At 41.0% G+C, this 22,034-nt stretch overlaps 1 protein-coding gene across 10 annotated transcripts in view; it reads right to left on the bottom strand.

Annotated features, from left to right (window-relative positions):
* Nucleotides 1-4,476: 4,476 nt before the first annotated feature.
* The window catches only part of Klf12 (Kruppel like factor 12), a 411,764-nt gene continuing 394,206 nt past the window's right edge, over nt 4,477-22,034 (bottom strand). For 6 of the 10 annotated variants that reach the window (XM_021182110.2, XM_029469157.1, XM_029469158.1 and 3 more), the window contains one exon: nt 4,477-13,557. In XM_021182110.2, coding sequence (XP_021037769.1) covers nt 13,376-13,557 — 182 coding nt within the window. In that variant the 3' untranslated portion in view covers nt 4,477-13,375. The remainder of the gene's footprint in view (nt 13,558-22,034) is intronic. The other 4 variants (XM_029469153.1, XM_029469151.1, XM_029469152.1 and 1 more) reach the window with 1 other exon arrangement.

Raw genomic sequence — 22,034 nt, forward strand, 5'->3', positions numbered from 1 at the left:
CACACACACACACACACACACACACACACAGTGAAACCACAAACAGGAAAAGATCATGTAAAAGTTGTCCCTGTAAAACAGAATGTGATTTATTTCAGAAATACACAATCCCTTCTGTATGTTGTGTAGCTCACTGGTGAATTTAGACTAAACACTATTCCACTGTTGGGAGACAAATATATTAAATCCAGACAGCACGGGGACAATGCACAAGCAATCCATTGTGTTGAAGAAAACCACGTAATTTTGGTGGGAAGACAATGAACTATGTACTAGAAACATAGTGGCCACTGGGGACTGAAATAAGTTTTCAGGGATCTACTTTTTTTCAAGTCCTGAATATCTGAACACACACACACAACACACATACAACACACACGCCTCTGTGTGTCTATGAGTGTGTGTGTGTGTGTGTGTGTGTATGCATTAACGCTCATGGTATTCTAACTGTAGGCACATTCTCCACTTTAACTATTCTATGAACTGTTTCCTGGTCATCCTATTGGAACCTATAATGAACAATAAATATTGAAATTAAAAATCACAGTTATGTCCAGACCTCTGCATCTAGCTGAGGCCTGAAGAAGTTACTGAATTTTCCAGCAACCAAGTAATCTTAGGCATTGACATGTCCAGGAATCACCTGCCTCAAGTAATACCAGATGAGTCAGAACAGTTGATGTGTTCTGAGAGGCTTGGCTCACTGGCCTACTGGATGATACAATGTCAAGGGGAAACTGAAGCACAACAAAATAAAACAAACAAAACCAAACCAGACCAACCAACCAAACAAACAAAAAACAAAGCTAAAGACCTAGTTTGGCTGCTTGGATAGCCTCAAGAACATTTTTTTTAACTGGCTTAAATTTAAGCCAATGATATATAAGACTAACAGTCAACTTCCTATTTTATTAAAGCCCATATTCAAGATGAAGTAAAGGATAGATAGGATCATCCTTGTCAGTGCTCCCACCCAAGTCAATACATCCCGAAGACAAGGTTTGTTCATTACTGATTTCTGTCTTAGGGGGACATTTCTAAAAATGTCACCACTAAAGGTATTGCATTTTTTAAAGGAAAATTGTTCTGTTTAGGGGGCTGGAAAGATGGCTCATTGGTTAAGAGAACTATCTACTCTTGCAGAAGACCCACACTTTTCTTTCTACATCCAGATGGTGGCTCACAGCCACCTGTAATTTCAGTTCCAGGGCCTGGAACTGGATGCTTTCATCTGATCTGCACTGGTACCAGGCATGCAGGTGGTGCACATACATCAATGCACACACACACACACAATACAATACAAAAAATAATATTTTAAAAATGTATTGGAGAGCATGTTTGAAGATTCAAGAAGCTAACTACCAAAAAAAAAAAAAAAACCCAAACAACCCAATTAAAAAAATGGGGTATAGAGCTAAACAAAGAAGTCACAACAGAGGAATCTCAAATGTCTGAGAAGCATCTAAAGAAATGTTCAAAGTCCTTTCTGATCAGAGAAATGCAAATCAAAACGACCCTGAGATTCCACTTTACACTGATCAGAGAGTGGCAAGGATCAAAACTTCAGGCAGCAGCACATGTTGGCAAGGATGTGGAGAAAGAGGAACACTCCTCCATTGCTGGGGGGAGTGCAAACTGGTACAATCACTCTGGAAATCAATCTGGAGGTTCCTCAGAAAATAGATAGGTTTTCTGAAGACCCAGCAATATTACTCTTGGGAATATACCCAAGAGATGCCCCCTCCACCCCACATGCCACAAGGCCACTATATTCATAGTGGCCTTGTTTGTGATAGCCATAAGCTGAAAACAACCCAGATATCCCATGACAGAAGAATGGATACAGAAAATGTGGTTCATTTACAAAATGGAATACTACTCAGCTATTAAGAATGAGGACATCTGAGTTTTGCAGGCAAATGGATGGACACTAGAAAATATCATCCTGAGTGAGGTAACTCAGACCTAAAAGGATATGCATGGTATGTACTCACTAATAAGTGGATATTAGTCAAAAAAAAAAAAGTACAGAGTACCCAAGATACAGTCCACAGAGCTCAAAAAAGTCAATAAGTTGAAGGAGTCAAGTGAGAATGTCTCAATCCCACTTGGGAGGAGAAAAAGGCAACCACAAGGGGGAGGGAGGGAGGGACCTGGGAGGGAAAGGGGACGGGAGTGGAAGAGGGGAACATGATCTGGTATTGGGTGGGGGAAAAGGACTAAAGCCCTGAGGGCCAGCAGAAAGAATGGAAACAGGCAACCTCTGGAGGTAGGAGGTTGAGGGTACCCTCCAGGATGCACCAGAGACCTGGGAGGTGAGAGACTTTCAAGACTAAAATGGAGGGACATTAGATAAAATGACCTACAGTTGGGAGAGGGAACTTGTAGAGCTCACCTTTAGCAGAAAGACAGGGCATCAAGTGAGGAATGTGGTTGCCATCCCACAGTCAAAGCTCTGATCCACAATTGTTCTGGTTTGAAAGAACTGCAGGGATGAAAATGGAGAGGATCCTGAGGAAAAGGAGGTCCAGCAACAGGCCCAAAGTGGGATCCAGCTCAAGGGGAGGCCCCAAAGCCTGACACTATTACCGAGGCTATGGAGCACTCACAAAAAGGGACCTATCATGACTGCCCACCGAAAGATCCAACAAGCAGCTGAAAGAGTCAGATGCAGATATCTGCACCCAACCAGTGGACAGAAGCTGCTGACCTCTGTGGTTGAATTAGGGGAAAGCTGGAAGAAGCTGAGAAGGAGGGTGACTCTGTAGGAGGACCAGCAGTCTCAGTTAACTGGGACTCCCAAGATTTTTCAGACATTGGGCCACCAACCAGGCAGTATATACCAGCTGATATGAGGCCCCCAACACATATACAGCAGAGGACTGCTCAGTCAGAGAAGATACACCCAACCCTCAAGAGATTGTAGGCCCCAGGGAGTTTAGAGGTCTGGTTGGGTGGGAGTGGGGGAGGGAACATCCTTGTGGAGATAGGGGGGTGGGGAAGAGGTATGGGATGAGGAACAGTCAGAGGGTAGACCTGGAGGGGAATAAAATCTGGAGTGTAAAAAAAAAGATTACATCGATAAAAAAATTAGATTAAAAATGTATTATAGCTGATTAGAACCATCACGATGACTTAACAGGCAAAGATGATTGAGGAGATGCCTGGCAGTGTAAGTCCAGTCACCACATTCACATAAAGGTAAACGGAGGGAGCTGATGTCATAAGGTTGTTCTCTGACCTTCATGTGTGTGCTTGCATACACCAAACTTATAAAAACTGACTGCTTCACTGCATCAGATTTGAAGACCTATATAATGTTAGTGGGTTGTTAAAGTATTGTGGAATTCTCGGGAAACCACCTAGAAGGCCTTCAGTGGTAAAGAAAGAGACTTTTCCAAGACCCCTCAGTGATGTTTCAACAGTGATGGACTTGAGAAAGCCAAAAAGTACTGGTGAGTCAGCTTCTGCTTATATAAGGTGAAAGGAATGGGCTTTGAGGTGAAGGGGCAGCAGGTACAGCTTGCAGGCTCTGGCCAGTCCCTTGGTATGTAGTAGAATAATGTCACAGAACTCACTATTCTTCTGAAAAAGAATTTGAGGCATTGGTGGAGTGATCCAGCATCTCTTTGGCTCTCTGGATTTTCTTTGCAGTGTATGAAGGACATTTTGATGGCCTTGTGTTTTTTGTAGTTGGATAATCAAAGGTATCTACTGAATGTTGCCTGCTCACCATTATCCCTAATTATCTCATCTCTCACTCTCTCCTTCCCATCCTTTTACCACTCCTAATGGCTAAAGGAACTGATCCTACAACCAGACTGACTGGGAATGTTGCCTAAAAGGCAGAGTACTTCACTGTTCATTTCCATTTCATATTCAATAGAATATGGCTAGGTTATAACTTGAGATTTTTGTAATGAACAAAAAACACTGAAGATGTTGAGAAGAAGTTACAGCCAGTTCTTTTATAGAAGATTTTCTAGCTCTTCAGCTGAAGCCTACTAGGTGGTAAGAAACATGTTTTCATGACTTTATATTTAAAGATGGTCTACTTATTAATGTTCTTATTTTCAAACTCTGCAATGATCTAGTTTTCTTAAAAACACGGAGAGAGCAGCTAGCCTTTCCATGCACCATGGATCATCCTATGATACACAAAGTCTGACAAAACTGCAACTCGTGGGATTCAGTTTTGAGCTGTGAGAGCTGCATCTTCTAGATTATACGGTACTTCTGGACCACCTTTGAGTGCGTTAATCATGAAAACATTAGGGGTCTTTTTTTTTAGGTGATGGTTGTTGCAAAATAAAAATCTCATTCTTTTTAAGACACAGATTCTATCTTCTCCTGGTGTTTCAATATACTATCTGTAAGCAGTAAAACTTCCCTAACAACGGTTTAATTAGAATGGTTAATAACTATGATTTCCAAAGCTCCCGAGTCAGCCTGGATAATAATTAGGGAGTCTTGTTCCATACAAAATGCTTTATTTAACCTTCATGCCTTCATTCAGATAATTATACAAATGCATACAGATAAAGGTTTAAACTCTATTTCAGTTCACAGCTCAATTCATAGGAAAGTTGAATACAGAAAAGCGATGCACCAACAGAATATGTCTGAGACACCATTGAAAACAATAACACTTGTTCATTTAAATCTCTGAGAATAGACTGGAATAATCTTCTGAGAGAACCTCATTAGGAGAGTCTCCCTTTTCATTATCATAGGGCAAAAAAAATCACCATTTTACAGTAAAAAGGAAAAGCTCTGAGTATATTTACAATACATACACTATACATAAATACAAGAACAACACTTACATAATATTAATAAACTTATAACAGGAGCTGCCTAAACACTACAGAGTATATAAATGCGGAGGAAACTATTAGGAAATTAGATCTTTAAGCTGAAGAAATAAATTCATTTGCAATTAAAACTCTGAACAGAAAAACTGAACAAAGATTTAAGAACTCAACACATTTGCTTGCCAGCCTCCTCGGGGGATTTTATTCTCTAATATGTAGGCTTTCCTCTGGGCACTCCAACTCTCTGGGTCATATGGCCAAGAGTCTTTTTGTAAGATTACACCCATAAATATGACCCAGAAGCAGCTCACCTATTCACTTTCCCATGCAGAGGTTTCCAGCCTAGAATAAGTAAACAACATTTTCGTATTTTTACACAGAAAGATCTTGTGATCCAATCAGCATGTGTAATGAGCTCAGTATTGAGGAAAAGCAAAGAGATGCTTGCTTGATTTGGGCAAAGATGATGTTTTCTTTATTCTCATGTGTGTGTGTGTTTTTCAGATATGACTGGGAGGCTTATTCAAAGGATTACGACGTCTGCACTGACCCCCACACACCAAGAGCAACGTCTAGACTACTACTAATTATAACTAAGTCATTTTAAGTGGCAGGTGGATATATTAAAGGTGGTCTGTTCTCATAGTTTCACAACACAGACAATTCCTAGTACACCCTTCTATGGACAAACATGAATTTGCTGGTTTCTCTTTGTAAAAGGTGATCATGATACACATAATTGCATTATGAGGCAGGATGATGTAATAGAGAAGACAATGTTTTCAAGCTGGTTTTCTTAATTCGTTATCTCACATCCATTTATAGTTGCTTTGCCATGGGATGCAATGTGTCCCACATAGACATGGACAAAACAATACAACTGCCATTCCATGGCGGGAGACAGTGGCTTTCAAAGATGAACCTTCAAACACAACAAGTTGCACACACACAAGTTGATAGGAAAGAGCCTTGCATGTAGGCACCAGTGCCTGGTTCAACGATACCTACTGAATGTAATAATTTGAGGAACAGAATATAGTCTATGGTCTGGAAACAATCACAAAATCCTGCCACAAGGAAGCTAGAAACATGAGTTGGGGAAAAAAAAACACATCTGTCATGTTTTATGTTGTATTTTTAGAGAACAAAATGAGCATAAAAGGGAGATGTCAAAATATTCCTAAAATATCTTCATTTTTGATTGACTGGACACTTTTACTAGTAGAATTGGAGAGGAATTCTCTCTTATAAACCCTCATTTCTCAACAAAGATTAATCTCTGTCAAGGACTTGGCTACACCTGCATTTGAAAAAAAAGAATAATTCATAACTACTGTCACTGAATCACTTCACATTTCTAGAGATGAAATTCAGGGGAAAAGGGGTTATTGATGCGACTCTTCCACTTGTCAACCCACTCAGGGTGGTGGCATTGTCATCTGAGAAGTAATTGTTGAAACTCAATTAAGTGACCAGAGTCCCCATCTACAAGGAGGCTGTGGACATAGACCCTGGCTTTCAGCATGGAAGAGAAGTTGTTTATATAGCTTTTATCTCTTCTCCCCAGCCAACTAACAGGGAGAAAGATCATAATTCAGGAGATTCATTTTCACAAACTGAAACACTCTGAGAAATGGCATTGTTAAGGTTTTCAAAGTCCATTAGTGCATCCATGAATCAATACTGTCAGAGACCTTCTATGCAGACAGGGAGGGATTTCATTGCTCTGATGTTAGACAGCTCCTCACATAAAAACTCAAACTAACAATACTGTAAGCAAATTATTTATGAGACTATTTAAAACATTCCGAGGCAGTGCTGTTAAGTGAGGCCTGGACGGGACCTGTCCACCTGTAAGAGTGGCCTCTGCAGTTACGAAGTAGCTCTACTCAGGTGAGGGTCTCACATGCCCTTTCACAGATTAGAGCAGGTCTGTTAGGCAAAAGGAAATATGTAAACTGAGGAAAACTAACTGGGACTAAATTGTAGTGGAAAGTAAGAAAGGTTTTGAGAATCTTCGAGGCTCTGGGCAAACCTATGAAAGAAAGTGCCACGTTTAGGGAGATCTCTGGTTCAATATTTGTCCAGATTGATCGTCCATCAGTGACTTTCCAGGAAGGTTCTGATCTAAAATCCTCTCGACTATAGTCACACCGTGTGCTAGGTGACGTTCTTTTTTTTACCCCTGCAGGGCCCTCAGAACAAAGCTGAGTAAGAGATTGAGAATATGCAGACAGGAATAGGGGACAGGGGTGTGCCTACAACAGAAAGAATACAGGCTGCAGAGCCAGGTTATGTATTCCCATTCTACCCACTTATTCTGTATCCTTGGACATCTCAGCCATTCCTGTTGTGCCTCAGTTTCTCATCCATGAACTGGAGAATGGTTGTACAGATGGGAGGTAATATTAGAATTCTTAGTGCAGCAGTCAGCACGTGGAATTAATTAGGAGTAGCTATCCTCCCATCCCCCCCTTGCCCTGTGCACTGAGCTTTGAACCTTAAGGGATACAGTGAGACCAGGGACCGCAGTAGCTGTGCTTTGACATGGCACCTGTTTGGTTTTCCCATCTACCTCCTGAAGCATTTGCATTCACCCTTCATTTTTAAAACAAAGTAGGGTGAACAGTGGATGGTTTTCTCCACCTGAGTATGGGACCCGGAGACTGCTATTCTGCTCCAGTATCATATGCTGTCTAAAACCTGACTGTGTATTCGCCGCCATACGTTAAGAACTGTTCTTACTGAGTATTTGGCTCTGAAAGAGTACAGCATTTCACGTAGCCTCAACAGCTTGTCTGGGTGGATTTATGCTTTGAGAGAGCAAGGCTGGAGAAGAGGCTGGGATCATGTCTATATACAGTCTCATTTCTACCCCTGACTCTACTTGTAGCTATAAAATAATTTTAGAAAAGAGCTTATAAGCATCTGATTGTACATCATGACATGAGGTAACTGTCAGGATTAACTAAATACCTGTCTGAAGGCCTTCACAAGTATCCAAGGACTTTTTGGGGGAAGAGAGGGATAATTTGTCAATGTGCATCTCTAGATGCTCCTTGATGATATGAGGGTACATGTCAGATGAAAAGAGAATGGAGCACATAAGGATGGACTTGTGCACTGAGCTAAGTGGGTAAAATAAAGCAGACTGAAAAAAAATCCCTTACAAATCTGCTCCAAATTTTTAACAGAGCAAGCCTGTCTGAGCTATACGTGCTCTGCCGTACGTTTGAGGTCCATCACAGTCAAACTTTTTATCTGAACATTATAATTGTCATGTACGCTAAAGATAACCTTAATCTCCATATATATATCGCCTGCTTATATTCAAGTAAGAAAGATGGAATGAAGAGATAGTAAATTGCAAATCAGATTCATTATACTTCAAAGTGATGAAAGCCCTCTTCTGTGAGTTTGCGTGAACAGATTTAATTTCCTATGTGCATTTCTTTCCTATGTGTGTGTGTGTGGGAGGGACGAAGGGAGGGAGGGAGGGAGAGAGGGGGGGCTCTCAAACTGTGTAGGAAAAACCATGTATGATAAATAATTATTGCTGTGTCAAAGTATAGGATTATCTCATTGGTCACATTCATTGACAGGCACTTTCAGCATTTAATTCATTTCTGAAAAATGGGCATTACCTTTTTCCTGTTGCCACTGCAGAATATTTTAATATGTGGCCATATCCATACACTTAACCTCATCGACCTACACCTAGACCAGAGAACAATCCCTCTGGAACCTACACAAGAAATAAATACCTGTATTCCATTTTGTTTTCTCAATCGAAAACCACCTCATTGAGGAAGAAGAGAAGTGAGAGGGGAGAATGACTGCTAGATGGTTCTTTCTAGAACAAGTAAGTCCTCATTTTTTTCAGTCCCAAGAAAAAGACATGACAAGTTTGAAAACGTGACTTCATTTGAGTTTCAAATCATTCTGGCTACACCATGACAAGTGGCCACTCAGTTCTAGCCAAGCACCAAGAACATCAACAAGTGGAACCAGTTCCCATGGCAACATTGCTAATTGTGTGTATCATCCATACACAAGGCATATCTGAACAAGTGGTTTTTTTTTATTGTGATGAAAACTAGAAGCTTTTCCCCAACATACGTCATCAAACTATTTACAACCTCTGTAAAATTTGCATGTTTGAAAATACTTTTCCACTATCACATATGTTACGAATACAGTAAAATAGCGTCACTCTGTTTTTTAAAGATGCAGTATCCTTCTGTTTTATTTTCTTATGAAAATCTGAATTTCTATTGCAATTGTTCAATATTTAGCATATTTAAAATACCAATGGGCATGGGTTGCTAAACACACATTACTCTATAATGAAATTGTGAAAATATAGCATTTTAAATTTTTTATATACATTTCTTAACTATAAAATGCAGGCAAAGTTACATAGTATTATAAGCTGATTCTCTAGTTGGGTAATAACTTACATTTCTACATAGGATGGATTATTACAAATTATTTCTTTAAAAAAAGTTCTTTGTTGATATTTGCTTGCCTGCTGGCTGCTGCCTATACAGATGTGTGCACACAGATGCATGTGTTGCGGGTGTCTGTCCAGATAAGTGAAAGGCAGTGTGGGAACAAGTAGACATGGAATATGGAAGACATGGCCAGCCAACTCTCTTTCCTTAGCTGAGCCAAGTCAATCCGAAAACATTTCTGTGGGATATACAACCTCAGGAAAGGGAGAGAGAGAGAGAGCTGGCCGGTGGCCTACATTTACTTGATACACTTACAGGCAATGGTAAAGAATAAACTCTGATTTGAGCTATGAGTATTAAGGCTTCCTGGGCCTATGTGGTTCACCAGCATTAACTCACATTCGATCCTTTCTATGCAGACTGTGTGTGTGCTGGTATTAACACTGCTTCAAATCTAAGAATCCTCACTATACAGGTGACTGGACAGCCTCCTAACAACATCTCAGCAACGTTTCTAGGCAGTCACCACAACAAAACCACGGCATGTGATTACAACTGAAGGCCTCCCCTCACCAGATTTATTCAATTGCAGCTTTGGTACACATAATAAACAAAGCACAGACTAAGGAATACTGCATCTTTATCCATATACACGTTATCATTCTAATGAGCTGATCTCAAAGTGCAGAGTTCCATTTCCAGTCCAGAGTCGAATGGCAGTCTGACATTAAACAAGTTGCATGAAAGCGAACACAGTCTTCACATGAGCTGTTCCAAATTTCAACCATGATGAACATGGCCTTTCTAATCACCTACAACCCTTGTCTGTAAACACGGAAGCATTTTGAACCCCCCCCCCCCACTAATCTTGTTTCCCTTTTAATCTTTAAAGTGATATTTAAAAGTGCTCGTTTTATTTATGTAACCTTAAGATTGGAATATAAGGGACTCTCTGAAAACCCCTAATAGCCCAACTCCCTTGTCATCAGCTTTTACATTTCAAGGAGACAATTGGTTCTCCCCACTGTGTGTGTGCGAGGTGTTCCCATACACACACACCCTTCCTAGCTGCAAGATGAACCACTCCAAACCTGAAAGCAAAGCATACTTAGGAAACCACTGAGAGGTGCTTTAGGATTCTCTCTCTCTCTCTTTTTCTTTTTGATAGCTTATCATACACTGTGCTTTTCAAGAAGCTAGACTGGACTATGAAATGGGTGGTGGCTTTTCTGTGCCTAAGGATATCCCATTTCCTTTAGTCTGAAACCACTTTCTGTTATACGGGGAACACACCTCGGAAACTTACTGGGGAGGATTGGTTACATCCTCCAGACAAGTGCCAAATAAGTCTCAGTTCTTGGGCCAGATCAGGGATGTGTTCGTTTGTGCTTGCAACTCTTCTAAAAATATCGCTATGTCAAAAAGAGGGAAACGCTGTAATGGTGGCAGGTTTTACCCGTTACCTTACCATCTCAGTATGCTTTCCATTTACAGGGAGCGAGGGGGAAGCGCTCACTTCCCCACGTCTTTCTTATGCTGCTGTATGTAGAGAGGTACGACTCACTTAGCTCTGTGCTAAATTTAAATTAAGATGTCAGTCAGGAAGCTTCCCTTGCTTGTCAGATCAGTGAATTCTCCCTGTAAAACTTGCAAGATGCTTTCTCAGTGGAGAAAGGACCGGCTCCTACGAGAGCAGACAGAACTAAGCCAAATGTGTACTTGACTTGAGCAACTTCCTTCCAACCTGCCAATTAGGCTCTGGGGCCAGCGCCTGGGGGATCCTGCTTGTTTGCCATTGTTAGGGTTCTTTGCCCTGGCCAGTTACTAATGCTGGCGTGCATCAGGAAACCTGGTTTTATTCTGGATGATTACAGGCAATGAGAAGTAGGAAGTGTATACAGTACAGATTTTAAAATGTTCCAGTTGGTATATATATAAAAAATAACAACAAAAAGCAATAACCAAAAAACCCAAAAAATCCTGCTGGCTGGTGGGTACCAACCTGTGTAGCTGAAGCTATTTATCAATAGAACTACAGCCCTTGGAGGAGGGAAATTGCCTGATGAAGTTTTTATACCTGGCAGAAAATGTAGAGCACAGATCTCTGAAGCTGGGACTTGACCTGTAAATCATGCTACTTTTGCCTGAACAGTTATTAAAAGTCTTTTCAAAGCTACCCGACACAAGTGGTTCTCCTTGTAATGTTCATAGCTCTTGCTTTGTCAGAATACAATTATCCTGATTAGAAGCTGATACTAGGAAGGGTAACTGTCACCAGAAATCATTTTAGAATGTGCAGACATTCAAAACTGAGCTAGGAACCCTATGAGGTTGATTTGTGCAGTTTCCCCAAATCAAGTGTGTCATTGAAATATATTGCAAAGGCCTTCACTGGAGACCTTTAATATTTAAGCTATAAAATGTCTTAACAACAAAAATCTCACCAAACCCAATTTGCCACAGAAAGCTGGGAAAACAGCAGCTTTCAGTGGGGACAGACTATTTTGGAAAGAGTGCTTGTTGGGGGATATATTGCTTTTCCTGTACATTTTGCTAAATACAAAAAAAGCTCTTTACTTGAGAGATAGGATGGAACTTAGCTCTGACCCTTCTCCCAGAAGAAGCAGGTGGTCTGTCCCTGTGGATGCCAATGTGGGAGCACGGGGATTCTGGGACAGTTTAAAAAGTGAACTGCGTAGAGTCAGACTCTTGGCTCTCCAGGTTGGAGAAGTAGCACCAAGGCAGGCTTTCCATGGGGACACTCTCGCCACGGACTCAGGCCCAAGCGAAACAGACCCACAGGCTGAAGAGTTCATCTGCAGCTCTGCCTCCTGTGCCTCTCTAGTCACCAAGTAACTGTTTCCAACCAAGAAGTGGGGAGCATAATCTTTAATTGTGGTACTTAAGCAAGTAGGACAACAGAAAGTGGAAAGATTACCTCCGTGCTGTGGCTGTAACTAAGACCGCTGAAATGCTGGGGTGTTTTTTACAATCCCTTTAGTAAGTATGAAAATCGGTAATGTGAGTCCTCAGTGGAGTTATTGTAGGAAAGTCCTTCTATTCATTATTGCTTTTCTCCTCAAGAAGAGCATTATTTCCATCTCTGCTTTGTCTCGTTTTCATGTTCAGTGACTTTGCCTGGGCAGCTCCACCTCTTACCGTGGTGCCAGTGTGTCTAAGAAAGCCCCCCTCCCCTCGATTCTTTGTAATCAAACACTAAGGGCAGGAGGAGATGGGGCCTAGGTGACAGAACACTGCAATTTGAAGTGGGACAGTAATTATTATTATTGTTATTATTACTTTAGACAGGCTCTTCCTATTCAACTACGGAATACTCTGTCAGTCCATGCCAGGGCGGAGCAGGACTAGTCTTTGAGAAACTGCTCTGCCCCTCTGCTGGAACAGATGCACAAAAACAGAATAGAAACAGAACAGAAACAAGCAACAACAAACAAATGAAAAGACTCAATGTTGGTTCTTTTCGGGGATGGCATGAGGACAAGGTATGAGCGCTATCTAGCACAGAGGGCTACTTCTGTGTGCCTTTGTTTTTGGGTAACAGAGTGCCTCCAATAGCCCCTTCCTTTCTAGTTCATGCTGCTTGCTGGTAACAGACTGGGTGTGTGTTCTAGCTTACTGAGATAGGAACTGAAATCGTTGTCAAAAGGGGTTGGGGTTGGGGTGGGGGTGGAAAGGAAGAATCATCCAAACTGAGAAGGTCTCCTCTAACCATCAATTTGCGGTAGATGACCTTTAAAGGGACTGATAGCAGAGTGTCTGCCAGCTCAGAAAATGTACAAGCTACAAACATCTTTTCAATGGCAGAGAACATAGCATGGAAAACAATGCCTGTCTCTTCAGGACCTGAGGCGCTGAACTCCCAGGCCAGCGTGAACGCAGACGGCTCTCTCACGCGTGTGGTCTTGATGGGGGGTTACCTTCAGGCCGAAGGGAGAAGGGTTCCTTCTTGTTCCTGCTCTGGTTTCAGGCACCGTGGGAATGGCGGTGCCCTTGACATTAACACTGTAGAGGGAGCTCAGCCCTGCTGAGTTAGTTGCTCCTGAAGAGACCCAGCTCTTGCACGTAGCTGGACTGGAGCCTTCCTCACACCAGCATGTGCCTCCTACGGTGCAGTGCCAGGTGGTCTGACCTCGAGAAGCTGCGGTCACAGTCCGCGCACTTGAATGGCTTCACTCCCGTGTGTTTGCGGTAATGCCTGGTCAGTTCATCGGAACGGGCAAACTTCCAGGTGCAGCCTTCCCACGTGCATTTGTAGGGCTTCTCTCCTGGAAGAAACAAAGACACACAAGCTTTGGGGCTCCATCCTCTTTCTGTAACAACCCAGTCCCCTCTGGATGCTGGGAAAATGTCCTTGTCAATGGGTGTTCCATTTGGCAGGTCTCTTTGAGGAAACCTTAGCATGCCACCAGGGGCTTTGGGGATGGAGAGGTGAGTTTCAATTTTGTCTTTCCTGCTGTGACATCAGAGAATTTGGCTAACATTCACCTGTGTAGCTAAGTATGTGATGCTATGTGGTTTGCTTGTCTTACTGGTGGACTCCAGAGAAAGTATTAACACTTCAAGTCTGATTTAGCTCTAGGGCTGGAAGTCACAGAGAACAGTAAAGGGTACCCAGACATTAGATATATGTTATGCACAAACATCTACATTTTCTTCTTCCCTTGGGAAGAAATTTTAGATAGCTTAGCTGGGCCAAAGCAAGTACATTTTTCAAGACTGGAGAACCAAACTGAGCCCAAGGAATCCTGAAGTTGGACTGAACGCTGAAAGTCCCCGTAAAAAGTGAAGAACTGTGTAACCAGACCGGGCCATTCAGTCAACTTGTAAGGACAGTAAAATACCCAAAGCCTGTGCTGGAAAAGATAGCCACTCCATTGTCTAATGGACTCCCAGGGGGAGCAGGACAATAGCTGACCTGGGTGCACTGTTTTCCTAGCTCTCTTCCAAATGGAAGCTCTGTCCCCGTGCAACCCCACAAAACTGATCTCTCATGTCCCATCTGTCCAATGGACTACAATGATGGGGCCTATAATGACGACAGGGTAGGCAGCTGATGCTAAACCCTGTGTGTGGAGTTGCAAAGCACCCCCAACTTCACAGGTCAGAAAACCAATGCACAATGTGCAAGGAAATTACCCAGGGCCTGGGGGAAGATGCGCCTGGCTCTGAATTCAGCATCTTTCACTATGCCACAGAGGGCCAGATAATTCTGATTCTAACTAAACTATTGTGTTCTCAGACACAGTTTGTTCTATGCTTAGCCCTCTCACCCAATTTAAATCCTCTTTCAATCAAGTCACTAATACAATATACAATGACCTTATTTTGAGGCTGGTCTCCTCTAAGCCTGCTGAATTCTTAACAAGTCGGAAGCCATGCTTTTACTGTCCCTAGAGCCTGGATTAGGGCTTAAGCAAGTTCCTGGGTAAATTAACAGAACTATAAAGCACATGAATTGAACTTTCTCTGTCTCTCACACATGCACACACTGAAAGCATGTGTAAGCAAGCATGGATATGTAACACACACAACACACACTGAAAGCATGTGTGTATATGTGTGTGTGTGTGTGTGTGTGTATGCAGCACACACACGGAGAAAGAGACACAGAGAGAGACAGAGAGAGGGGGAGGGAACATAGCAGCAGCAGCAGCAGCAGCAGCAGCAGTAATGGTCAGGAAACTTCCAGTCCCTATCAGTGAAATATTTAGGTAAAGCCAACATGGTAAAATCTGAGCAAGCTTAGAATGAACTGTTTTTTTCCCCTAATTCAACTGTTAAGTTAGTGCTAGGTCTTAGGATCAAGTGGTCCTTTCAGACGAGAGTGAATAAGTGGTTCAGATGCAGGGAATCTAGAACTGCTGAGGTACTAATTGTGACCACAGGAAACACCACAATACCCTGAAAGGATCCATTCAAGTAAGAGCATCCTGATTGCACTGACCAAAAACCTCAACTTCTGACTCATTCCAGTTGTTCCAAGGAGACAAAATATGTAGGCTTATTGCAACACAAACCAGGCAAGCGTTTAACTGAGAACAAACTGAAGATCTAGAACAGAATGTATCCCTGGCAACGAGTAGCATCTATTTACATGTTGAATGTTGCTGATGGCTTTTATATTTTTATTATCTGTATGAGTTCTGGCACCTAGTACAATATACATGAACTTTTCAAATGTTGAATTAATCCCTCCTTTGTTGAATTAATTGGTTGTCACCAAGAGACATCTCCTAACAGAGGCTTGTGTTAGGTGATCACCCAGAGAGAAAGTGTCAAAGCTAGAAGGAAGGAGAAAGGATCTTCTCTTCTCCACCCTTTCACTGAAAATTGCTTTCTTTCTTACATAATATATCCTGATTAGGGTCGCTCCTTCCTCTGCTCCTCCCAGTGCCTGTCCACTTCCCCTTTCATCCAGATTCACTCCCTTTCTGTCTCACATAAGAAACATGTTTCTATGGGATAATAATAAAATAAGACAAAACAAAAACTAACACATTGGAATAGGACAAAACCAATAAACACTAAGGAGCCTGCTAAAAGACACAAGAAACAGATAGAGATCCTGTACAGATTACACACCCAGGAATCCCATACAAACACTAAGCTGGAAGCCAGTGTGTGTGTGTGTGTGTGTGTGTGTGTGTGTGTGTGTGTGTGTGTGTGTGTGTGTGCAAAGAATCTGTATGATAAAAAGAACAAAATATAAATAAAATAAAATAAAATTAAAATAAAATATAAGTTAAAATTTTTAAAAAAAGAAAGGAAGGAAGAAAGGAAGGAGGGAGGGAGAGAGAAAGGGGGAGGGTGGAAAGAAAGGAGGGAGGGAGGGAGGGAGGGAGGAAGGAAGGAAGGAAGGAAGGAAGGAAGGAAGGAAGGAAGGAAGGAAGGAAGAAGGAAGGGAGAGCCCTGACATGACATTATGTCACAAGGAACCTCTAAAGATGCTGTCGAGTTCATTTTCTGTTTGCTTCTACTGATGGGCACTAGAGATTGTTTCCCCCGTGAGATTCCCTTGGAGAAAGCTAAATTTTTTATTTGAAAATGGTTACCAGTTGGAGACAGCACTGAGGGCATTTGTCCATCTCTCCTTTCAGTTTTAAAGCCCCATCCTTTGCAGACCCTGTAGGCCCTGCTCATGTTGTCTCAGTCTCTGAGTTCACAGGCATGTGGGTGCTACCATGCTTAGAAGGCCTTGTTTTCCTGGTGTCCTCCACCCCTCTGGCTCGTAGACGCTTTCTGCCTCCTCTTGAGCAGTGTTTCCTGAACCCTGAAGCAGGGCTTGGGGTTGGGGAATGGTTGATGGAAAATATTCCATTTAGAGCTCGGTGTTCCAAGTCTTCCTCTTTCTACATAATGTCTGGCTATGAGTCTTTCTATTTGTTCCCATTTGCTGCAGGACGAGGCTTCTCTGATCAGAACTGAGTGAAGCACTGGTCCATTACTATAGAAGAATGCCATTGGGAGTCCTTTTATTGATACATTTTTCTTTCTAGAACATTGGTATTTGGTTTTCTCCTACATCCCTGGGCTATCTTGTCTCAGTTTCTTGATTACCCAAGCTACATCAGGTTCCATGTTGTAGAGTGAGCCTTATGTCACATCACGTATTGGTTGGTTGCACTCACAAGGTTTGTGCCACTATTGCACTTGAGCATCCTGCAAGCGGAACACCACTGTAGATCAAAGGGGCTGCCTGGCTAGGGGTTTATGTTCCTCTTTTGGTAGCCTAAAGAGTTCCTTCCAATACCAAAGACACTACTAGCACATAGGGCTGAAGGCTCTACATAATCATCAGCTCAACATCTCAGTGATTGGGTGATTTATGTAGGTGTTGTTTTCAGCAATGGGGCCTTGATGTAAGTTTGGGAAGGACAACTTAAAGAGTCTTGACAACAGCCTAGGTTGTTGGGATGTTCCCATGAGATGCATTTGGACAACACCTCTATTAGATGTTAACAATCTCAGTATAGGAAACTTCATTTGGTAATGAGATGTCCAGCTGGGGCTCTGTCTCCTCTGTTATTAGGCAATTTATATGGCTTTCATATATGTACAGATTTTATGGTGCTTCTATTATTATTAGATAGTATTAGTTTTTTACACTGGCCCTTAATTTAATTGTCACTCCATCATCCCCTTTCCCTCCCACTGTCCACCAAATTTTCTTGTTCCAGTCCCTCCCCATACATTTATAACTACCTATTTTATTTCTCTTTCCTAGCAAGATCTAAGTGCCCCACTAGGCATTTACTGTATACCTAACCTCTGTGGTTCTGCAGACTGTAGCTTAGTTATCACTGGCTTATGAGCTCATATTCATAAATTAGCAGATATATTTCATATTTGTCTTTCTGCATCTGGGTTACCTCACTCAACCATTTTTCTCTAGTTCTACTCATTTACCTGACAATGTTGTTGTTTCCCTTTTTAAGTGGATGAGTAATATTCTGTGTAAAGGTGCCACATTGTGTTTATCTATTAGTTTTTTGAGGTTGTTTCCAATTTCTGGCTATTAGGAATAGAGCAGCAATGAATATATGAGAGCAACTGTCTCTTTGGCAGGATAAAGTGCCCTTTGGGTCTATGCCCAATCGTTGTTTAGCTGGATCTTGAGGTAGACTGACTCTCATCCTTCTGAGGAATGGCCACACTGGTTTGCACACCTATGAGCAATGTGTGAAGCTTGCCTCTTAACTCCACATGCGCAGTACCATGAGCTGTCACTCATATTTTTTATCATAGCCATTCTAACAGGTACAAGATGAAATCTCAAGTAGTTTTGATTGACAATTCTCTGATGGCTAAGGATATTGAACATTTCTTTATTTCTCAGCCATTTGAGTTCTGCTTTTGAGACTTCTCTGTTTAGATCTTTATTCCTATTTTAAGATTGGGTTGTTTTATTGATATCTATTTTTTCCTTTTTCTTTTTAGTTCTTTATATAATTTGGATATTAGGCTTCTATTGGATGGTTTGCTGATAAAAATCTTTTCCTATTCTGTCGGCTGTCACTTGTTCTTTGCTATGTAGGAGCGTCTCACTTTCGATAGGTCCATTTATTGAGTGTTGATTTTAGCACCTGTGCTCCTATCATTGCATTCAGAAAGTCTGAGAAAGGCTCTTTCTTCTTGGGGGGTGAGAAGCATTGCTTGGTTGGTGGTAGGATGCTGCGGATTTCTGTCTTGGTGAGGAAGTAGCGGGTGAGATTAGAACAGGGTTCATGGACCTGTTTCTATTGCAAGTGAAAGAAAGGATGCATAACTATGAAGCTGATTAGGTATGAGGATAACTGGAGAGCAAGAAGATCCAGGCTCACCTCATGGGGCAGAGGGGAAAAAATGATGTGGCCTGGAGCACAGATGGGCTGCAGGCCCTCTGTGTACCAACTGGATTTCCTTGTTTAATTTAAGCATATATAGCCTCTAGTTTCCTTCTTGTGGTTATTTTGTCAATTTAATAATGGTACTTATGCCCTTTTTACTTGAAAAACATATAGGAGGAATCAGTCAATTGTGCTCTCCAGTTTTAAAGGTTGAAGGAAAGATGAAAAGCAGGATAGTGTATAGTTGCAAGCACTGAATGAAAGTGTTTGAACTTTCATTTCTACATTAAGTTGCTTATATGCTGTTTCCATGGTTTATGTTTACCAGTGAGGTCAACCTTGATCAGTTACAACACAAGACACATGGCTTTCTGTGCACTAAAATATGGAGCATCTGGCCTTCTATAGAGACCCCACTGAACCGAGATCTAAGAGATGGACACTTCTGCTTATGGTTGGCTTTTGAATATATGCTAATTTATTCAACTACACTATATATTACACATTGATGGCATGGTATAGAGATGTTAGTGAACTACTTGGATTATGGTAGACAAATTCTCAAAGTAAGAGCCTCAGTTCAAAGGTTAAAAGTCCTCTCAGTCATACACACATGATATTTCTGGGTTTTTTTGTATCATTCTCCAACATAATTATTTATTTGAATAGATGTTCTCTTTTAATCATCAAGCCCCCACATTGTGTTATAATAAATTATTTTGGTAATCATATTTTAAATATAATTTTTATAATTATCATTGTTGGGAATATATGTGTTCATATGTGTCATGGTACCAATACATGTGTAGGGGTCATTACAACTTTGTAGAGTCAGTTTTTTCCTTCCATGTTTATGTACACTCTGGAGACTGAAGCCAGGCCACCAAGCTTTAATGGCAAGCTCCTTTATCCCCTGGGCCATTTTACCTGAAATGTACTTAACATCTTTTTAATTAATTAATTAATTAATTAATGTATTTATTATCAGTGACTAAGGTGTGTGGAGTGTGCATATGTGCAATTGCACACATAAGGATCTGAAAGCACAATGTGACATATTTGGTTCACTTCTTCCACAATGGGGGATCCAGGAATCAGTCTTTGGTTGGTGGCAAGCTCCTTCACCCAGTGAGCTATCACACTAGGCAAAAATGCCATCTTAATTGATCGCCATAAGTTGTCTGTCTTTAATTGTGCACCATGTAGCATTTATATGTATGTATATACTTTGTAGTGTTTAAATCGGGTTAAACATATCTAGTTACTCAATTATTGTGTATTCACGGGGAAAACTTTCAGAATCTTTCCTTGTAAGAATTTGAAATATCATTACAACTGTGCATTAGCACACTAGACCTTTCTATGCCCATCTAACTGCAACTTGGCACTATTTGCTCAGCCATCTCTTCCTATTCTTGCTCTGTTCATTCTCTGATAACCACCCCTCTGCTTTCGTCTTTCATGGGATAAACCTCCTTTTGTTCCATGTCTTAGTAAGACCATGTAGTCATTGTCTTTTAGTGTCCAGATGCATGTCATTTCCTAACCAATTGTTTAAATTGAGAGTTCTGAACCAGGGGAAATCAATGTCTCTCTTATAAGATTCACGCAAGTCCATGAGACTTTAAAAAGTATCTTCTGACATTAGGAAAGAATAGAAAGTGAGGGTCAGATGCCACGTGGGTGGGGCACACTGCTCTGGATGTTTCAGGGATTACAGATGAGAATCTTGTTACATCTCCAGCTTCCTTACACACTTGGGAAAGCTGGCAACCATAAACAACGATGAGTGGCTACTCTAGTGAGTCTAGGAAGGAGTGCCAACATTGGGAAGATCTCTCTTTCTCTCTCTCTCTGTGTGTGTGTGTGTGTGTGTGTGTGTATGTAAAACAATAGTAGTTAAAGTCATTTGTGTAGCAAAAGTAAGTTAAATAGTAATTTTATAATACTTAATAGGTGATGAACTTGGGGGGAGCAAGGGGAGAGTTGGGTGGATGGAAGAGCACATGGAAGTGAAGCAAAAGCACTACTTATGTGTAAAATTCTCAAAAATAGAATGGAATTAAAAATAAAGTCAGTCTATCCTAACAAAATGCTTGTTCATTGCTTTGTTACTTGAAGAAGTTATGTCGCATGGCAACCTGCTCTAAAGTCCAACAGGTAAGATGAAGGGGGCAAAGGTTACATTTTGTTTTCTGTGTCTGATAAGTATGAGTTTTCAAAACCAAAAATTCAATTCCCACATACTTTCTTAGTACATTAGAACCACAAAAAATCACTGGTATTATTAGTCACCACTTTGAGTTTCTGTTTTTTTTTTTAATCTGTTTTTATTGTTTAAAGGGAGTATTAAAAGAATCAACAGTAAAATGTAAAAAGATGTAAAGATCTTTAAAAAGTTGAGATGTTAAAAACGTACATCTCAGTCAATAGATCCATGTCACTGGCATATAATTTATAATTCACAAATCAAAATACTGGATCATCTGATAATACTATGTTCCAGAACTTTTTAAAAAGCCTATAAATCTATCAATATTGAGTCATGTCGATATCAGCTGTGTTTGAAACTGGGAGAGCTTCTAACACTTTTTTTTTTTTTTTGCAACTGGTTTGTGAATAGAAAACAGGGATATTTTTATTTATGTATATAAAGAAAATGAGCATTTGACTTTCAAAATATAGCCAGGAGCAGGGACAGAATGTGGAGTGAATTTTATTCACTAATTTATTCACTAACTCTTAGTGGCTGAGAGTTGGACCTAGTGACTCAAACCTCAAATCCTGTCACTTGGGAGGCTGTAGCAAGAAGATTTGCCCCGAATTTGATTCTGTTATGGGATATAAAGAGAGTTCCATATAGATTAACACTCTGTCAAAAAAAAACCCCACAGAACACAACAAAGACAAAGACATAGATGTGAACAATATAAATGGAGCAGCACCAAGGGCGGTTGGCTTTGCTCCTCATAGCTCTGTCTTCACCAAGACAGACTGTGCTCTCAGTGAAAAAAATTCGGCTAATTTCTTCAGGAATAGCAGGCTTCCTTGACGTTTAATTTATTGGTAGCAGAGTCCCATACACATTTTATCTCAAACTGTTTTCCAAAGAAATATGCTGAAAACAAAATTATATGCCTACCTCTTTCTTAATAAGTTATTAATGTGGAGGGATTTCTTTTTGACTGTGTGCATGCCTCTGCACCACTGGTATGCCTGGTGCCCACAGAGGCAGAAGCAGCATTGGATTCTCTGGTTTTTTTTGGGTTTTGTTTTTGTTTTTTTTTCCCCACATTTTTTCTTAGATAATTTCTTCATTTACATTTCAAATGCTATCCCAAAAGTGCCCTATACCCTGCTCTCCTACCCACTCACTCCCACTTCTTGGCACTGGCGTTCCCCTGTACTGGGACATA

The sequence above is a fragment of the Mus caroli genome, chromosome 14, assembly GCF_900094665.2.
Source record: "Mus caroli chromosome 14, CAROLI_EIJ_v1.1, whole genome shotgun sequence".
Classification (NCBI taxonomy): domain Eukaryota; kingdom Metazoa; phylum Chordata; class Mammalia; order Rodentia; family Muridae; genus Mus; species Mus caroli.